Source organism: Plutella xylostella, chromosome 6 (genome assembly GCF_932276165.1).
Source record: "Plutella xylostella chromosome 6, ilPluXylo3.1, whole genome shotgun sequence".
NCBI classification, from domain to species: Eukaryota; Metazoa; Arthropoda; class Insecta; order Lepidoptera; family Plutellidae; genus Plutella; species Plutella xylostella.
The window spans coordinates 5,504,749-5,520,706 of record NC_063986.1 but is presented as its reverse complement, the minus strand read 5'-3'; the positions used below and the strand labels follow the sequence as shown (position 1 = coordinate 5,520,706).

Below are 15,958 nucleotides of genomic sequence, written 5' to 3'. Positions count from 1 at the left end.
AGTCTCACGCGTCGTCTACTATAGGTACTTTTTAAAATTGAACGGGAATAACCCTATGACAGCTCAGCCATAGAATATTATAACTTGAGAAATCCATTATATTTATTTAATCAGTCATTTGTTTAGTTTATAGATTAATGTATGCAGTATTTGGCAAAATATTCGACGTATGGGCAAATAGGCAATATAATCATCCAAATATGGAGCCAAATACCAAAACAATAAATGATCATCTACACCGACAGACTAGAGGTTCGGTAGTTTAAGACTAGTAGTAAGCAACATACTTCCACTCGTCCAGATATGGTCCAGATGGCAAATACGAAAATACGAATTGCCTAGTGAGGTAGGTGTAGGTAACCATTCTTTCAAACGACAATACGACTCACTTTTGTTTTTTATGTTCCATAATAATAATTTAAGTGTTAAAATAAATACAATTTATTTATGTAGTTAGGTAAACAAATATAATTTACTTATCTCAAACTACATGGGCACTAAAACAAATAATAATATATGTTACTGTACGTATGGATACCTACAGATTACAGATACTTAACACTTTTAGCGAAATCAATAAATTCCTACCTCGAACGACTAACCTACTACCATGGAAGTAATAAGTACTTCAAGTAGGTACTACATGCCTACTACATACCTAAGTCAGGTACCTAAACAGACTATTTTGAAGAAGACATTTGTTGGTACTTACCACACTTGGCTATTCGTATTTGCGTATTTTCCATTGGCTATATTTGCCAAATAATCATTTTAAAGGCAAATATGGCAATAACTTTGGAGAATATATTGATACCACATGGCAGTTACGGAAAATATGCAAATATAAAATAGCCAAGTGCGGTAGTAGCAGATGGTGTAGTAAAAACCACGCTATGGTGCGCATTAAACTGTGGCTAGACGATTTGGTCCCTGACCCCTGTTCTAATATCGCGGCATTCAGCAAGGACTTCGAATTCTATTTCATCATCCGTTCTTAAATGCCACACGCAGATAGTCAACATTTGGCCACAACTTTATGCATGTAAGGTAGCTAGCCTTATTAAAAATTATCACGATTGTGGTTGTGTGGGGTCAGTGGTATCTTCATATTGAATACCAGTGTGGCTGGTGTGTTCATAGTGACTCCCATTTTGATGTCCAAGAGATATAAAGACTGGTGAGTTAACTTTACAGGGCACAGGTGACGTGGAGTAGCTTCTTGCTGGCTGTTCAGTTTGCATTTTTGCGCGAAACATGATGTTATCTATTTCGTGCATAGCAACATCCCGTTGCCTTTCATCTAATTTCCTTAACTTTTTAACTAGAAGCTGACCGTACAAATCATATTCGTCGCAATCTTTATTGTTGTCTGTGGCGCGCTTTAGACAGGATACTGCTTCATCCACTTGCTTTTTTGCGTTGTTGGTCTCGGCAGGATGGGCTCCGCTGCTCCTGGGTTTGCTTGCTCCCTGCTGGAGAGGTCGCTGCCTGGGCGTCATTACTTTATCGCCTTGATATTTTTGGTCCTCCGTCAGCTCTGTCGCCGATGAGTATGATGCTCCATAGAACTGAAATTCATATCAGAGACGTTTTAAAATCAGTTTAGGATCTAATTAGGTAGTTAGGTACCTAACCTTCTGGATTAGAAAAGCAAAAGTGATGAAGTGATCCGTCAGATGCAGGCACTTTGCACCTCCGCAGATAATAGAACAGTAGATACCTAGGTATCGTAGTTAAATTAAAAAAAATCATCAATCTTGAAAGTATATAATATTCATCTTCCTAGCCTTTTCCTTATTTAGGGTCGGCTTTGTGCGTCATTTCACGCCATTTTACCCTATCCTCTGTCATATCCTCATTCACTCCACATTCTCTCATATTTTCTTTCACACAATCAAGCCACGTCTTTCTTGGTCTTCCTCTCTTACGCCTTCCTTCAGGTCTCATTTCCAATTGGGATAACTTATTATCCAAATTACTTACTCCACTCATTTCTCTATTCATTTCTATTTTACAAATAATTGACCCAATATTGGTTTCGTTATAATATTTACTAGCAAATGGTTTGACGCATTGGACCCAATGTTGTTATTGTTGGTAAAAGTTAATGGAGGTAGGTAAATATTTATGAAAAGTGTATTTGGTAACTAAGTAGGTACACATAATATTATTGATAAAGTCAAATTATAAATACGTACCTCAGATTCTGATTGATTTGTACTATTATCACATTCATATTTCCCGCTAAGAAAACTTGCCATTACAGGATAAGCGAACCAAGTCGGCCGATATGATTCTTGTCTTTTCTTTTTGTTGGTATGCATTCTGAATGAAGTCATTAATGACTCCTTCTTCTTCTTCAAATCACTGACCGTACAGTTTATGCTTATTGCATTTTGAATTCGTAACCATCCATCAGAAACTTCACTTCTATTTCTATGAAGAGGGTGTTTTGGGTCCCAGAGAATTGGTTCTGCTCTATAGAGCGTTAAGAATTCCATCACAACATCATTACTCATATTCATGTTTACAAAAATAATTATTCGTCACTGGTTCACTGGAAACACGTCCACTTACAATATCAGAAAGGGAAAGACTGAGCGAGCGAGCCAATCAGGATACTGTATTAATCCAATGTTTGTTTCGTTCGTGCCAAAAATATCCGATCAATGTTCGACAAACAGACGGCCATGAGCCAACAAACCAACACCAATACACATGCATGACATGAATGGAATGAACGTTTATGTGCATGTGTATGTGTTATTTGAATGATGAAGAGTGAAGTTTATATGCCAGTTCATACTCAGAATAATAATTAAGCGTGTAGGATTATTAATGTAAATGCAGTAAAATCTAAAGAAAACATATTTTGTACATAATATACCTAGGTAATATTTATTATTTATGATACTGATGCAATATTTCCTCCGCCTGTGAGTAGTAGCAGTGACTAAAGAGTGACTCACTCACAACATAGACTTTGGCATGATTTTTCGGGTCCAAAGTTCGTTCATTCACTCACACATTCAAAAAGTGGTGTTTCTATAAAACCGGTGCATCACGCACACTCGCGTCATTATTAATTTTGGTTTACGATAATAACGTTCATTAATTTAATACGCGAGTCAAAAAAGTTTTATAAATCTCGCAGTTGTACGTTTTAATCGTCAAAGTGCAGAAGACTTGAATACTGAAACATTTACATTACGGATTGTGCATTTATTGATAAACACATCTAAGGTAAGCGTTAACAATAAGAAAATGAAAAGCGGGTAACTGGAGATTACTAATACTATTGCGAAATACCTGTTTCAATGTGACCTTTGGTAAATTTATACTGAATTAGCAATTAGGTAGGTACCATTTACCATTAGATTGCATTTGTTATTCCTATGATGCATCAAATGCAGTTTCAGCAGTTTGCAATATTGTATCTTGATGTGAAATTGACCTAAATGTGAATTACATCTTTCCTTCCTTCGATGGCTAAACTTTTTAATGTTTGTTTCTACCTTAGTTAATTCATTAATACTTATTATAGTTACCTGAACTCTTTAATTATAACAACTCAACATTAATAGGCATTTTTATGATTAAACCCAACCCCAATCATACAGTATGATCAATTTACTTATATCATCTGATTAGTAACTTGACCATTGTTCTCAGATGGCCACAGAAGTGAGTGCCCCTCCCTCGGCCATGCCGCAGCTGCAGTCAGTGCAGAAAGCCATGGCTCTGCCCACAGTGGAAGCCGCAGTTGGCCAATTCGGAGCCCTGTACACTAAAGTTAAGGGTAAGTTTTAAATATTTTTTCTCACTCTACCCTCATTATTTGTATGTTTAATGAATACACACACAAAGTTAAATTTAATTTTAAAAGTCAGTATCATAAGTAGCTACGCCTACCCTTTCGTAGCAACTGGCAAACAATTCATTTAAAACATTGAAAGTTTGAAAAGGTACAAAAGTGTATTGCTACTTATTAAGCTGACCGATGACCGTACCACAAGGCACCCCCTCAGACAATGCTTTAGCAGATATGTGATTATAAGCATCCACTATCATCAGGTTTTATTGAACATGTTCACACAAACATCACTGTTGCCCGTGGTAGGTTTGGTAAAATTGTCTCCAGGAGGTTGGTCTAATCGTGGTAAACTTTCCCTGCTTAAGGGTATGGTATATTTTCATTATGAGGTTCCTTATGATTAATGGAACCCATACTATTATTGTTTCATGAAAATCCATCCTTTTCATAAAACATCCAGTTTATTCAAGCATACATATGGACACACCAAACCAGTGACTACTATTCTCAAACCGCGACATAAAACTAACCCAAATCCACCTACCCCCAGGCGCCCACTCTCTGCTGGAATGGGCGCTCTCCACGGCCGAGGCCGGCGTGCAGATGGCGGCCACCACGGCGGCGCCCTACGTGGCGACCCCGCTGGCGGGCGCGGACGCTCGGGTCGCCGCGGCTATTGACGAGCTGGGCCGCCGCGTGCCGCTCGTCAACCAGCAGCCCAAGGTCATCGTGGAGACCACCAAGCAGGCCGTGCTGGCGAGAGTCAGCCCTCATGTTAACAAGGTATGTTTTGGATGTTACTTATTAGTTTTTTAAGAGGGCGTCAGTATTTTGTCTGGTTTCGGTTGCATTATCCAATCCACCATTGACCATACATACAACATAAGTACTACCATAACTTTACCTTATAAAATAACAAAACTTAAACCATGATGAACAACATTCAATGTTTACCATAAATAGGGTATTTGTAACAGACTTCGTATATTATTTTATTTAATACGGGCCATTTAATGTATGCCACCTCCTATCTATTTTCCGTGCAGTCCCTCACGTAGGATATGAACAGACCTTGACCACAAACAATTTTAATAAGCCCTTTTCCTGTAGCTACAAATATCAATCATATTTAGAATTTTACAAGGTTTTATTACTCAGTCGGTTCATCGTCCAAGTACACAGGTTGTTTATCGTCGTGATTACTTCGTGATAACTTATCAACATCCGTCTCGCCTCCGCGGTCAAATATACTAACTACACTGCAATGAAATTTAACCTAATTTAAATGATATTTCTTGTAGCGTTTGCCATCTGACTGCAACTTAAATTTAAAATTTATTAAATAGGTGAAAACAAAATAGTACCTACCTTCTTAATGATTATTCAGTATTGATGCGTACATACATATTCCGATTCCTCTGTTCGTGTCAAAAGCAATTAAATTCATATTCGTATGAATTTTAAACATTCAACAACGGTGCATACTTGTTATGATAGCAGATGCCAACGGAAATGGCCGATTACGAGCGACTGCACAATGAGTGGATGCAGTCAACAAGTGTATAGCCACCATTATTCAATTAAATGGAACAGATATATACCTAACCTACCGTACCTTGTTTATCGGCCTTTCAATACAACAGGGGCATTTATATATTTTTTTATTTGACCGTAATGACATCATTAAAATGATGAGGCTTGCAATTACAATATCCTCATGTATGCCTAGGCAGGTACTCTATCAAACCATACCATCAGGTCACCAACCAACTTTCCACCAGATCTATAACACCCATTGCCTTCCCCAGGTATGTGGCGCCCGCATAGCAGCAGAACAGCGGGTCAAGTCCCTCAAGGACCTCTCCTGGGCCAAGGCCAACGTCTTACTCTCCACGGCTTACGGCCAGAAGGCCATGCACGGCGTCGACTCGGGAGCTACGTACGCCATGCAGCTGTTGGACCACTACCTGCCGCCTGTCGCGCAGGATGCCCCTGCTACTGGTTAGTGTTTGTGATATACAGGGTGGGGTGGATTAGAGAATTTGCGTAGGATAGTTTTAAATGTATCTGACCCAGAAAGACTCTGCTGAAACATTCATAGAGGGATTGACATCAGAAAACGTTTGAGGAGGCACTTCTCTCGATGACATGTTCCTTGAGTAGGTAGTTTAGGTCCTATTTCACTCGTTTGTCAACAAAAAAGATATTGGCATAGTTGTATTCGTAGAAATCTACCATGTGCACGTAAAGCAGGTCATATTATGTGCAAACAAAGTACCGGCTTTCTAATTTAGCTAAGACAGCGTTAAGTATTTAGGTAAAAAACACTAAAGTTACATAACAATGACTTGTCATGCGTAACTTTCCTGCCCTAAGCATATGTGTGCAATTATAACGATGTTACAAGCTGTATGTCATTAAAAAACAAAGGTTAAAATTAAGTACCTACCTATTCTAAAGGTTACGTACTGCGTACGGTTATTATTTATTTAATTGCCAACTACTCATCAATACTATGTAAAGCCTATAATTACCTACCGTAAAGGTCACCTTTGATCCGGTATCTATAAATACCCCTGATAAAAATTTACTTAGTCCAGCTAAGCGGCGATAACGTCTAATAAAGTAATCTCCACAAGAAAAAATATATCTTATTTAGTTATACAACTTGTAGATAAAATTCATCAGTATTCATTTCAATAACATATTGCGAAACCATATTTTGTATATCGGTGACTAACGCTACAGCAGAGTTTGTGATGTTTAAACGATGACCGTTAGATTAATAAGGATGCATCGGACACAAAATCAAACAGGCTCCTTACGTGCACTCTTTAAAAGCTTCTTCTTCACTCTATTAGAATTTAGTATAGTCCTAACTGACCCATTTTGATCCTGAACCCTATCCTCACAACTACCTCATTGCAGGTGACATAGTCCCAGCCACCAACGACCCAGCTCTCCACACGGTGCAGACAGTGGGCCGCCTGAGCGCCGTGGCCGCGCGCCGAGTGTGGTCCAACCTCGTTTACAAAGTCAACGAGCTCAGACAGTCTGGTGAGTTTATGTGTAAACTTTTTGTAAATTATGGACAAGAAAGGTCTTTTGCAGCTCATGGACTCATGGTACAGTCTGACTGTCTGAATTTCTGATCAGTATACACCTTTGTATCGTCGGCTTCATAAGTGTAGCTATAAGTACAGTTTTAAAAACTATGCGAGGGTAACAGCTTCGCTAAGTTTGTTGTGTGGTTCAACTGCTAGTTTCAGTATTGATTTAAAAATGACGCAAGATTGTTTTGCATTCCGCATTTGTGCAAGCATTGGACGTCACTTTTGTTCCATTGTTTTCTACATTTAAATGAACCAACCTTAAACAAAACAAAACACGTCGACTCCAACTAACGATAACTGTTATTCCCCAGGAATAGAGTTGGACGTCCGCCGCTACATCGCAGCCCTGCTAGCGGCTCTACACCTGGCAACAGTGACCCGTCACCAGCAACAGCAGGAGAGCTCGCAGGCGGCCCCGCCCACCCTCGCCGAGCCCCGCCCCCCCGCGCACACGCCCCCGCAGGCCCAGGAGACTGTCCCCGCCACCAGCGACCAGGTCAAACCCACCCCGGAGGGCAAGTCGCAAGCGCCGCAAGAGTATTCACAAATGGAATAGTGTAGTCTTTTGTTTTAATTATTTTAGTGTTTTTTAAACGCCACTGCAATTATATTTAAACAGTGTATTTTAGTAGTTATGGCGCACTCTAGCATTTAAGGAAACATTTATAATTTCATTATAATTATTAATGATTAGGAATATTTAAAAAAATAATATTATGAATCTTTTGAGAAAATACTGCTTATAAAAGACTGTACCCGCCTTGTCTTTTGAAATGTTTTTTTCTTATAAACATTTATCGCTTTTTTATGGCAAAAAGTGTATCCTGAATAAAATCTAAATATATTTATTTAACTTTGTACTCATTGGTTTTATTTAAAACAGATAAAACGCTAAGCTGTACTCATATAACGATTTATTTTAATAGTTTTATACACAAAGTTGAATACATTCGAAAAAATTGTCTTGATTTCCATCTTAGGCCAAAAACAGTCATTTTAATCGGAAGTGTAAAGTTGTTCAAATTAGATATGACAATTTGATATGGAAGATATAATAATTTAAAATTGAGATCAGTGCTATTATTAATTCAAACGTGAATTTACATGGAAGAACTGGCGAATTAATTTGATTATACATTTGGCACAATAAATTGTGGATAATATTGGATTCATAATTATTTTTAAATATGTTTAAAAAATAAGTACGTTATATTTTGTTTTATAATAGGAGAGCCAAGCAATACTTAATAAATAATACAGTGCAATACTTATACGAAAAACAATTATTTCATAAGCTCAATTAATGTATAACTAAAAACTAATGGACGAAAGAAATACGTTTTCACTATCATTTCTAAAATCTAAGCCATATTTTAAATATAATTATTCGAAAATAGTGCGTATGCAGCTAAGTAATAAATGCGCTCCTCTAATGTATCAATGAAAAAAGATGCCATCCGAAATATACCAGTAGATCATCGCCGTTGCGTCATAGAATAAAGAATGTAATGCGGGCTTTATCTCAGAACCACCGCGCCAAAGCCCAAGGTATTTTGCATGCTGCCAGTGAGAACTCTTTACTCTATGGTGTGGCGAAGCGTGCGGACTCCGTGGAGGCGCACTAGCCGAGGCCGTGGTCCTCGAAGAATCCTTGGGGCGTCTCCTCCTGCAACAAGGTACGTATCACTGAGCCAGGCTCGCTCGTGGCTGGTTAGCCATCGCTCCACGCGACTATTAGGTTAGGTATGTTGGTACTTAGGTATACTATGTCTCAAGATTTAACTGTCATAATAGTGCGCTGTTCTCACAAGTGCCTACCTATGTAAGTTATTACCATATTGATTTATTAATTGCCATAGGTACGTAAATAATGTACTTAATAATTTATTTATTTATATTTAATTGAATAATAGCCACAGTTGGTAAGTATGTAGTAGCCAATGAAAGTCCTCACTCAGTGTCTAAACGAAATAAAAGCAGTTGAATAATTAACATTGACGATTTATTAAATGCCATTTAGACGGTACATTTGTATTCTTATCTAATATTATAAGGAAATTTGAATACAATTCCAAGTAAAGATACTAGCACACATAAAATTATCCTGTATATTTAGTCACAATTATTATATTTATATTATGTAATCAAATATATTTTTATTAAAATATTGGACGGCTCTGAAGCCAGGTCTTAAAAAGAGGATGAATTTTAAGACATTCAATTATGATGCAAATTCTTAAATCCTATGGAATTCAATGTTTTAAAATGGAAATTGAAATGGATTGAAAAAATGGCACTATCCTATAGTAATTTATATAAATTGGAAAGACAAAAACACGATTATAGGTAGTTATAATCTTACAAAAAGATAACAAGGATTACTTGATTATAAACATGATAAAACAGTCAATAAAATTAGAAAGTTCTTAACAATTTTTGGCAGCAAAAGGTACCTATTCATTGCGTAGAAATTATCTACTAGGTAAATAAGATAAAATACTTAATCTTATACATATATTTGAATATTTTGGATCAAAATAAATTCGAAGTCAGTTTAAAAAGTTTGGTCCACACCGCAGGTCATAATGATAACATTGATAACCGAGTCCTGAATCTGTAGAACTCAACATACTTACGTATACTTATGCCTAGTTTGTAAATTTATAATTCCTTTTCAGCTAGGAAGAGATGCGTAACAAATGTGCGTTTTTCATACAAAATACAAAGGTTTGCTTATATGCAATCTCAATCGTCAAAATATCTCAAGTCGGCTTCAACCAACCACACCTATGATATAAACAACAGTGTGACCCTTCTTAGCTGAAAATAAATATTTAAAAATAAATGGAATGTAATGTCTGCAGAGCCCAGTCCACAGTGGAAGTGTCGCCGAAGCCGCGAAGTCTCTGGCCGGTGTTACAGCAGCCCCACTTCCCGCAGCGCCGCGTCCACTGTCTCATCCTATACACAATGTACAGTCAGCAAAACAGATATGTATGCCACCCCCTCGGAAATAAAAGATCCTAAGCTAAGACTCATGGGTGGAAGATAGATGAGTCAAATAATATTGTATCGATACATACAAACAGTCTGTACCTATAGTTTATGTCACGTATCACCCGGTGGATCAGACCGATATACTTAAGTAAAAAAGCCTACATTATGTCTAGCAAGATGCGATAATTTGTTAAGTTGAGGTAGTTAGTTAATAGCTTGCCATGGTTAATTAATAATCTATTGTATTATACGATATCTCTCAATGTCCACTATCCAAGGATGTTTTCCGTAATCCCTCCAATCAACTAATTGTTATAAAGGACATTTTTAATCTGTTGCTATCAGTGGTGTGATACCTATAATTTAGGGTCAATTTTAATGCGTCAGAATCTGACGACCGATAAGTACTAAGTTGCTACCTAAGATCCGGTATGACGACATAAATTAATATTTACAAGTCCATTTATAATTTCAGGAGGATTTCCCTAACTATAGCAAAATATTAGTTATCATTATCAATCATGCTGTTACAATATGCCGATATGTCCAGTTAGGCTGCAAAATGTACACACATAAAAAGCTAAATTTTAGGTTGAAGATTAAAGGCAAACAATTCACACGCATTTCAGTACTTCCTGAACTACCCCACCGCCACCGGGGAAAGGGTTAGGGGAGCAGGGGCATGCAAGAAAACAGGTTATAAGTTATAAATAACTGTATTTCCATGACCAAGTAAATGCATTACAAACAATGAAACTGTAACCAAACAACGGGGCAGTGCTTTTAGTAATTACGGTTTTTTTTAATTAAGTAGGAATCTAAGTCAGGTGGTTAATCTAACATTACGTTTATCAGAGTTCTAGCACAAACCAATTATAGAAAAGCGATGCCCCATTAACATGACATTAAAACCTTTAAAATAATCTACACAGATACGAGAACCAAGCAACAAATTACATGAACTATAAATTAAATAACCTACGAATATATCCAATAATACTGAACAAACTAAATACTTAGACCCATAAAGATATAACACATACAACAGACAGCAATCAAAGGTAATAAAATAATTAATTAGTTTCTTTTTATGCAAACTACATGTTTGAGTTAAACGGTGGTTCATGATTATTCAAATGGGTATGGATGGTACCCATAACTTAATAACCACCCTTCTTATTTTAATAGTTCAGTAGGCAATTAAGTAAAAGTGACCCACGTAACATAAATGTGCTTTTTGTTAACACAAAACTAAAACTAATTTTAATTAATTTATTAATTTCAAGTTAGCCTAACTGTTTGGTTTGTGTAGACACATGTAATAAGGTCTTATCTTAAATTAAAAATGAGATTTTTACCTAGAAATGCATTGCATTATTAAAATATGTATTGATGACCTGAGAAATGTCTGATAGATGAAGGTATGTATACTGTTCTGAGTAAAGTGTAGATAATGAATGTTCATATAGAATGCGAAAATAAGTTCAAGCTACATTATTATATTATTTCCTTCTACAAGTAAGTCTGAATTGCATTAGCAGTGATCTGTAACCGCAATAGTCGTTCCTAATAATTTGCGAATATTAATATACCTACAGGTATCAGAGGTATTCTAATACTAATTACTGCAAGTTTACATAAAAAAAATAAAAGGTCATCGAAGACCGACCGGTGCGCGGTGAAAGAAAAGAAATTGTGTGAAAATTAGGCAAATGATTGCCGACCACTGAGAGGATATGGGTACCCAAAGAAAAAAGGGAAGTTTTCTAGATTTCATCACGATTTTCGATTCTAACAGCACCGAGCTGACAGGAATATAATGATAGCAACAAATGCAACTAGTTTTCTATAGTAAAATAAATAATCGTTCATATGTAGCTACTCAATTAGACAACGAAATATTATTACGGCCAAGCCCGAAGTTTTCTAATAGGTATGTGAGATAAAGGCACATGCAAAAAAAATCTATCTAAAAGCAAAAATACAAGCAGATTGCTATTCAGATGTTTGTCTAACCTACTGAATTCTGAACTAGGGGTTCCCATATTTTCGGGTCATTTTAGATTTTTTATTGGCTTAGCTGGTTGAAGTAAATACATAATATTGTGTTGTTTTCGCTCAGTACGGGCATTGACTAATTATTAGTCTATGGTACGGGGAAGGCAAGTTTTAATGGCTCACTATCGCATTAATAGTATGGCGCCCGGAAAAGAATTTGGGAACCCCTGATCTCCTTGACCTCTATAAACATTATTAAGTACGGATTTAGTTATTTAAAGTACCTACAACCTACATGTAACTCGGGCCCTTCTGGGATTTAGCATAGCGTGGTATGGAGACCACTGACATGATAAAAGAACAGACCGGTTTGCCTCGGTTTCGATCATATTTGCGAATAACATAGCTCGGCGCAATTTTGACGCGTTTTTCCCAATAGGGCCCTAGTAAATAAGCGAAGAAGGTAAATATGTATAGGTCCTGCAAGTGCCTTCAGTGTAGGAGTCCATCATTGAGGTCCTGGCCACGTACATAGCATGCATACGACATCACAAAACACACGTTAACTTACAGTTAGAGGCTAGAAGATAATATACAGATGTATATAGGTATAGGTACATATAAATTACACAGATTAATAGCATTAGCATAGATAGATATAGTGCCACAAACTTATCTGTTCCGGTGAGAGCGAACTAAATTGGTCCATACCTCATTACTTACTAAATGAATTTCATATTGACATAGATTATATGGACCAATTTAGTTCGCTCTCACCGGAACAGATAAGTTTGTGGCACTATAATAAGACGTATAGATCTAATAGGAATAAATATAGGATAGTGATATGTGTAGCTTATTAGTTTTTAGAGTAGTTTTGTATATTTTTTATGCATTTTTAGTAGCAGAGAACTACCTATATACATTTAAATACACTAAGGTTTAATAGCGAATGTAAGTCAGATATGTATTGTATTAAGTTATGTTTATAGTTTATATTAGTTTTTGTTAAAATTAGGAATTAGAAAAAGACATGCAATGCAGTGTTTTATAATAGCGAAGCATTAAACTTCAGTGTAAAAGTTTTATTTAAATACACATTTTAACAACTACAAGTATAAGATACTACTATATTATACCTAATAGATAAAATATATTAATTCAGTGCTTCCTACCACTAATATCAACTGATATGTAACAATAAGTTTCTTTAAATAGCAATGTGAAAAGGCACTACTTAGGCCACTGACTAATACATATACTGGTCCACTTTATAATAACCTACTTTAATCCTACTTATTAAAAGAGTTATTGGGAATAAATTTAAGTGAATCACATAACTTCTACTGTTTTGTATGAATTTGCCATGTAAGAAGATTTATGTTAGTAAAAATGAACCAGGATCTTTGTGTTGTACCACTTTTACCTACTTAAATAATGTATTTTTTGTATACTTGCGTATTTTATAAGTACTTACTACATACTGTGTATTATTGGTCAATTTATTAATATCTAATGAACACGATTTCGTCTACCTATTTAATTCATTTTATACATTCTGAAGGTGATAATAGCAGAAATTTAATAATTACAAGTAAAGCATTATGATGTTTGCAAGATAAAGTTTTATATCTGTCTGTGTATAGTAGTGTTTTGTTATTTAGAGATAAAATTGCATCCATTTTGTGTGTCAATGTGTGTGGATCGGTTCATCTGGATCAAATTTCACATCTCATTTAATGAAAATAAATGAACTTTATTAGTATGTACTAACTACATCCTCCTGAAACATTATACTTGGTAAATATATCACACAGTCAATACTGAAGGTAACTTTAACAACAAAAATAAACGATATTTTTCTAAAACAACAAAACCTGTAACATAAATCCATAAATAATTCAACCCTTTTTGTTTCATATAATACAAGCGGCAATGCAAGCATATTTATAATTACCATTTTACTAGATAGAAATACCAAAACAAAATCTACCAACTCCCAACTGTCTCTCACCAAGGATATTAGTTTATGGAATTTTATTATCATTTATGACTTGATATCACATCAGTGGCACAGCCACTAGCTCTAGCCAGTAGCTTAGGTTTAAAAATCCATATTATATTTTCAAAATCCAGACAGCACAAAAACTACCACCTCAAGTGCCACTTGTATAGTAGGTACTAGTACAGGTTTCATAGTTTGCAGAAAACTAAAAAAGTTTACGTTTTCACGCAAAAAACCTCTAGCAGAAACTATCATGAGACTTTTGACAGATTATGTACAGAAGAAAATGTAAACTTTTTTGTTTTCATAAACTGCAAAACCCATACTAGGCACAGGCATATTTGTCACTGCATTTCGGCACTAGACAAGTTCATTATCCTGGCTACTGACCTCCTGTAGCAGGTCCTGAGCGGCGATGGCCTTCAGCACGTTCTTCTTGCTGGTCTCCTGCAGCTCCCCGCCCAGCACCAGCTCGTCCAGGATGAAGTACGCCTTCTCAAAGTTGAAGATTATGTCCAGCTCGCACACCTGGTCACAAGAACAGTTTGTTAAGGTTAAATAAGTTTCAAGATTATTGGAGTTAGTAGGTTGGTGTCTATTAAGATTGATTTCTATGTTTTCTTTTTATATTCACAGGGTGCCTAAAACTTAGGTAACAAAGGTGCATTATACAAGCTTGGTATACAGACACAGTTTGTATTCTACATTGTTTTCTGCTATAGCTAGGATCTTTAAAAAAAAAAAAAAAAAAGCTTATTATAAAATTGATGATTACTTAGAGGACGTTAATGCATGGCTGTGATAAGTAATTAGCTCTGCTCATATTATTATAATAATTATTATTAAGCTTATATGTATTGTATACCAACTAGTTTTAAGTCTTTTTTTGAAAAGATGGCTCAGGAGTTTCTTGCCTCCGTTCTTCTCCTTAGACAGAAAGAGCCCCCCTTATCCGAACGGAGAGTAATTTGTAAAAATTGACGTTCATCAGAAAATTTTATATTTGTACGATGAATAAAAAATTTTGACTTTGACTGACTTTGACTTTGACTTTAACTCATGGCAGTAGTATAAAAACGCTCATAGTACATACATGCCAAAGCTTCTGTGTACAAATTTTATCAGTATAATAAAGACGCCTATTAATACTTACACTCCCAAAATACTTGTCCAGCAATTCCACATAGCGGTGGATCAGCTCCAGAGTCAGCAGCTCATTGTCCTCCTGTTCCATAGCACAGCAGAAGTACAGTGATGCATACCTGAAAATTTTAAATAGATAGTTTAGTTCAGATAAGCAATGTCATTATTGTGTGCCTTAATTTGTTTAATTTTGTCTGGGAACATCCATTATTACTATAGCCAAATAATGAAGACCTGTATCCTATTAAAACTCACCTTTTGTAGACCACTTTGACGTCCTTCCATTCGAGGAAAGAGCACATTTTCGGTTTTCTGGCCAGGACCGTGGTGATCAGCTCGCGAGTTATCTTCTTCTTCAGCTTGTCAGGGTGTGCCACGTACCACTTCTGCAGCCGCAGCTTGCCTTGTCGGCTGAACAGCAGCATAAATTGCATCTGGACAAAGTAATCAATATTTTAGACGAACGAACCGAGGCGATGATGTTACGCATCAATCTATGAAATTACAACGGAACTCACCATTTTGACGCTTTCTAAGCTTATAAAACTAGTTAAGATCTATGCAATGTAAGAGGAATAACTGGAATGTATCAATAGTTTTCGATTGAAGTCATTTTTTAGAAAATTAAAATATTTTCGCCTCGTCCTCACTCAGCTCAAGATTTTTTGATGTTTTTTTTCTTCCTTTTAACACACAGAACAAAAATATTTTTCATAAACGGCAAAGACGTTCGTTCAAGTTACGGGAGTCAATACATTGCTTAGGGTCTGTTTCACAATGTCTGGTTAGTGGCTACCTGACGGATAAAATACATGCTGTCACTCTCTGTTATTATTTTTTAGACAGTGACAGCATGTATTTTATCCGACAGGTAGCGACTAACCAGAC

At 36.2% G+C, this 15,958-nt stretch overlaps 3 protein-coding genes across 4 annotated transcripts; 1 reads left to right on the top strand and 2 right to left on the bottom strand.

Annotated features, from left to right (window-relative positions):
* Positions 1 to 101: 101 nt before the first annotated feature.
* Positions 102 to 2,857, bottom strand: LOC105384090. The gene is made up of 2 exons (XM_011554263.3): positions 2,199 to 2,857; positions 102 to 1,568 (listed from the first exon to the last, which is right to left on the bottom strand). Exons 1-2 carry the CDS (start codon positions 2,523 to 2,525, stop codon positions 1,071 to 1,073), a joined length of 825 nt encoding a protein of 274 aa, XP_011552565.3. The 5' UTR covers positions 2,526 to 2,857; the 3' UTR covers positions 102 to 1,070.
* A 217-nt stretch (positions 2,858 to 3,074) lies between these two features.
* Positions 3,075 to 7,787, top strand: LOC105384097 (lipid storage droplets surface-binding protein 2). Its single transcript, XM_011554271.3, has 6 exons — positions 3,075 to 3,243; positions 3,673 to 3,799; positions 4,365 to 4,597; positions 5,623 to 5,815; positions 6,743 to 6,871; positions 7,239 to 7,787. Exons 2-6 carry the CDS (start codon positions 3,673 to 3,675, stop codon positions 7,481 to 7,483), a joined length of 927 nt encoding a protein of 308 aa, XP_011552573.3. The 5' UTR covers positions 3,075 to 3,243; the 3' UTR covers positions 7,484 to 7,787.
* A 37-nt stretch (positions 7,788 to 7,824) lies between these two features.
* LOC105384076 (AP-1 complex subunit sigma-2) lies at positions 7,825 to 15,737 on the bottom strand. Of its 2 annotated transcripts, none has more exons than XM_011554254.3 (5): positions 15,589 to 15,737; positions 15,326 to 15,504; positions 15,081 to 15,189; positions 14,318 to 14,455; positions 7,825 to 8,593 (listed from the first exon to the last, which is right to left on the bottom strand). In XM_011554254.3, the coding sequence occupies exons 1-5, from the start codon at positions 15,589 to 15,591 to the stop codon at positions 8,549 to 8,551; spliced, it is 474 nt and encodes a 157-aa protein (XP_011552556.1). In that variant the 5' UTR covers positions 15,592 to 15,737; the 3' UTR covers positions 7,825 to 8,548. The 2 variants fall into 2 exon arrangements, with proteins under 2 accessions (XP_011552556.1, XP_011552548.1); XM_011554246.3 differs by lacking the exon at positions 7,825 to 8,593 and adding an exon at positions 9,147 to 9,888.
* Between the last annotated feature and the right edge of the window lie 221 nt (positions 15,738 to 15,958).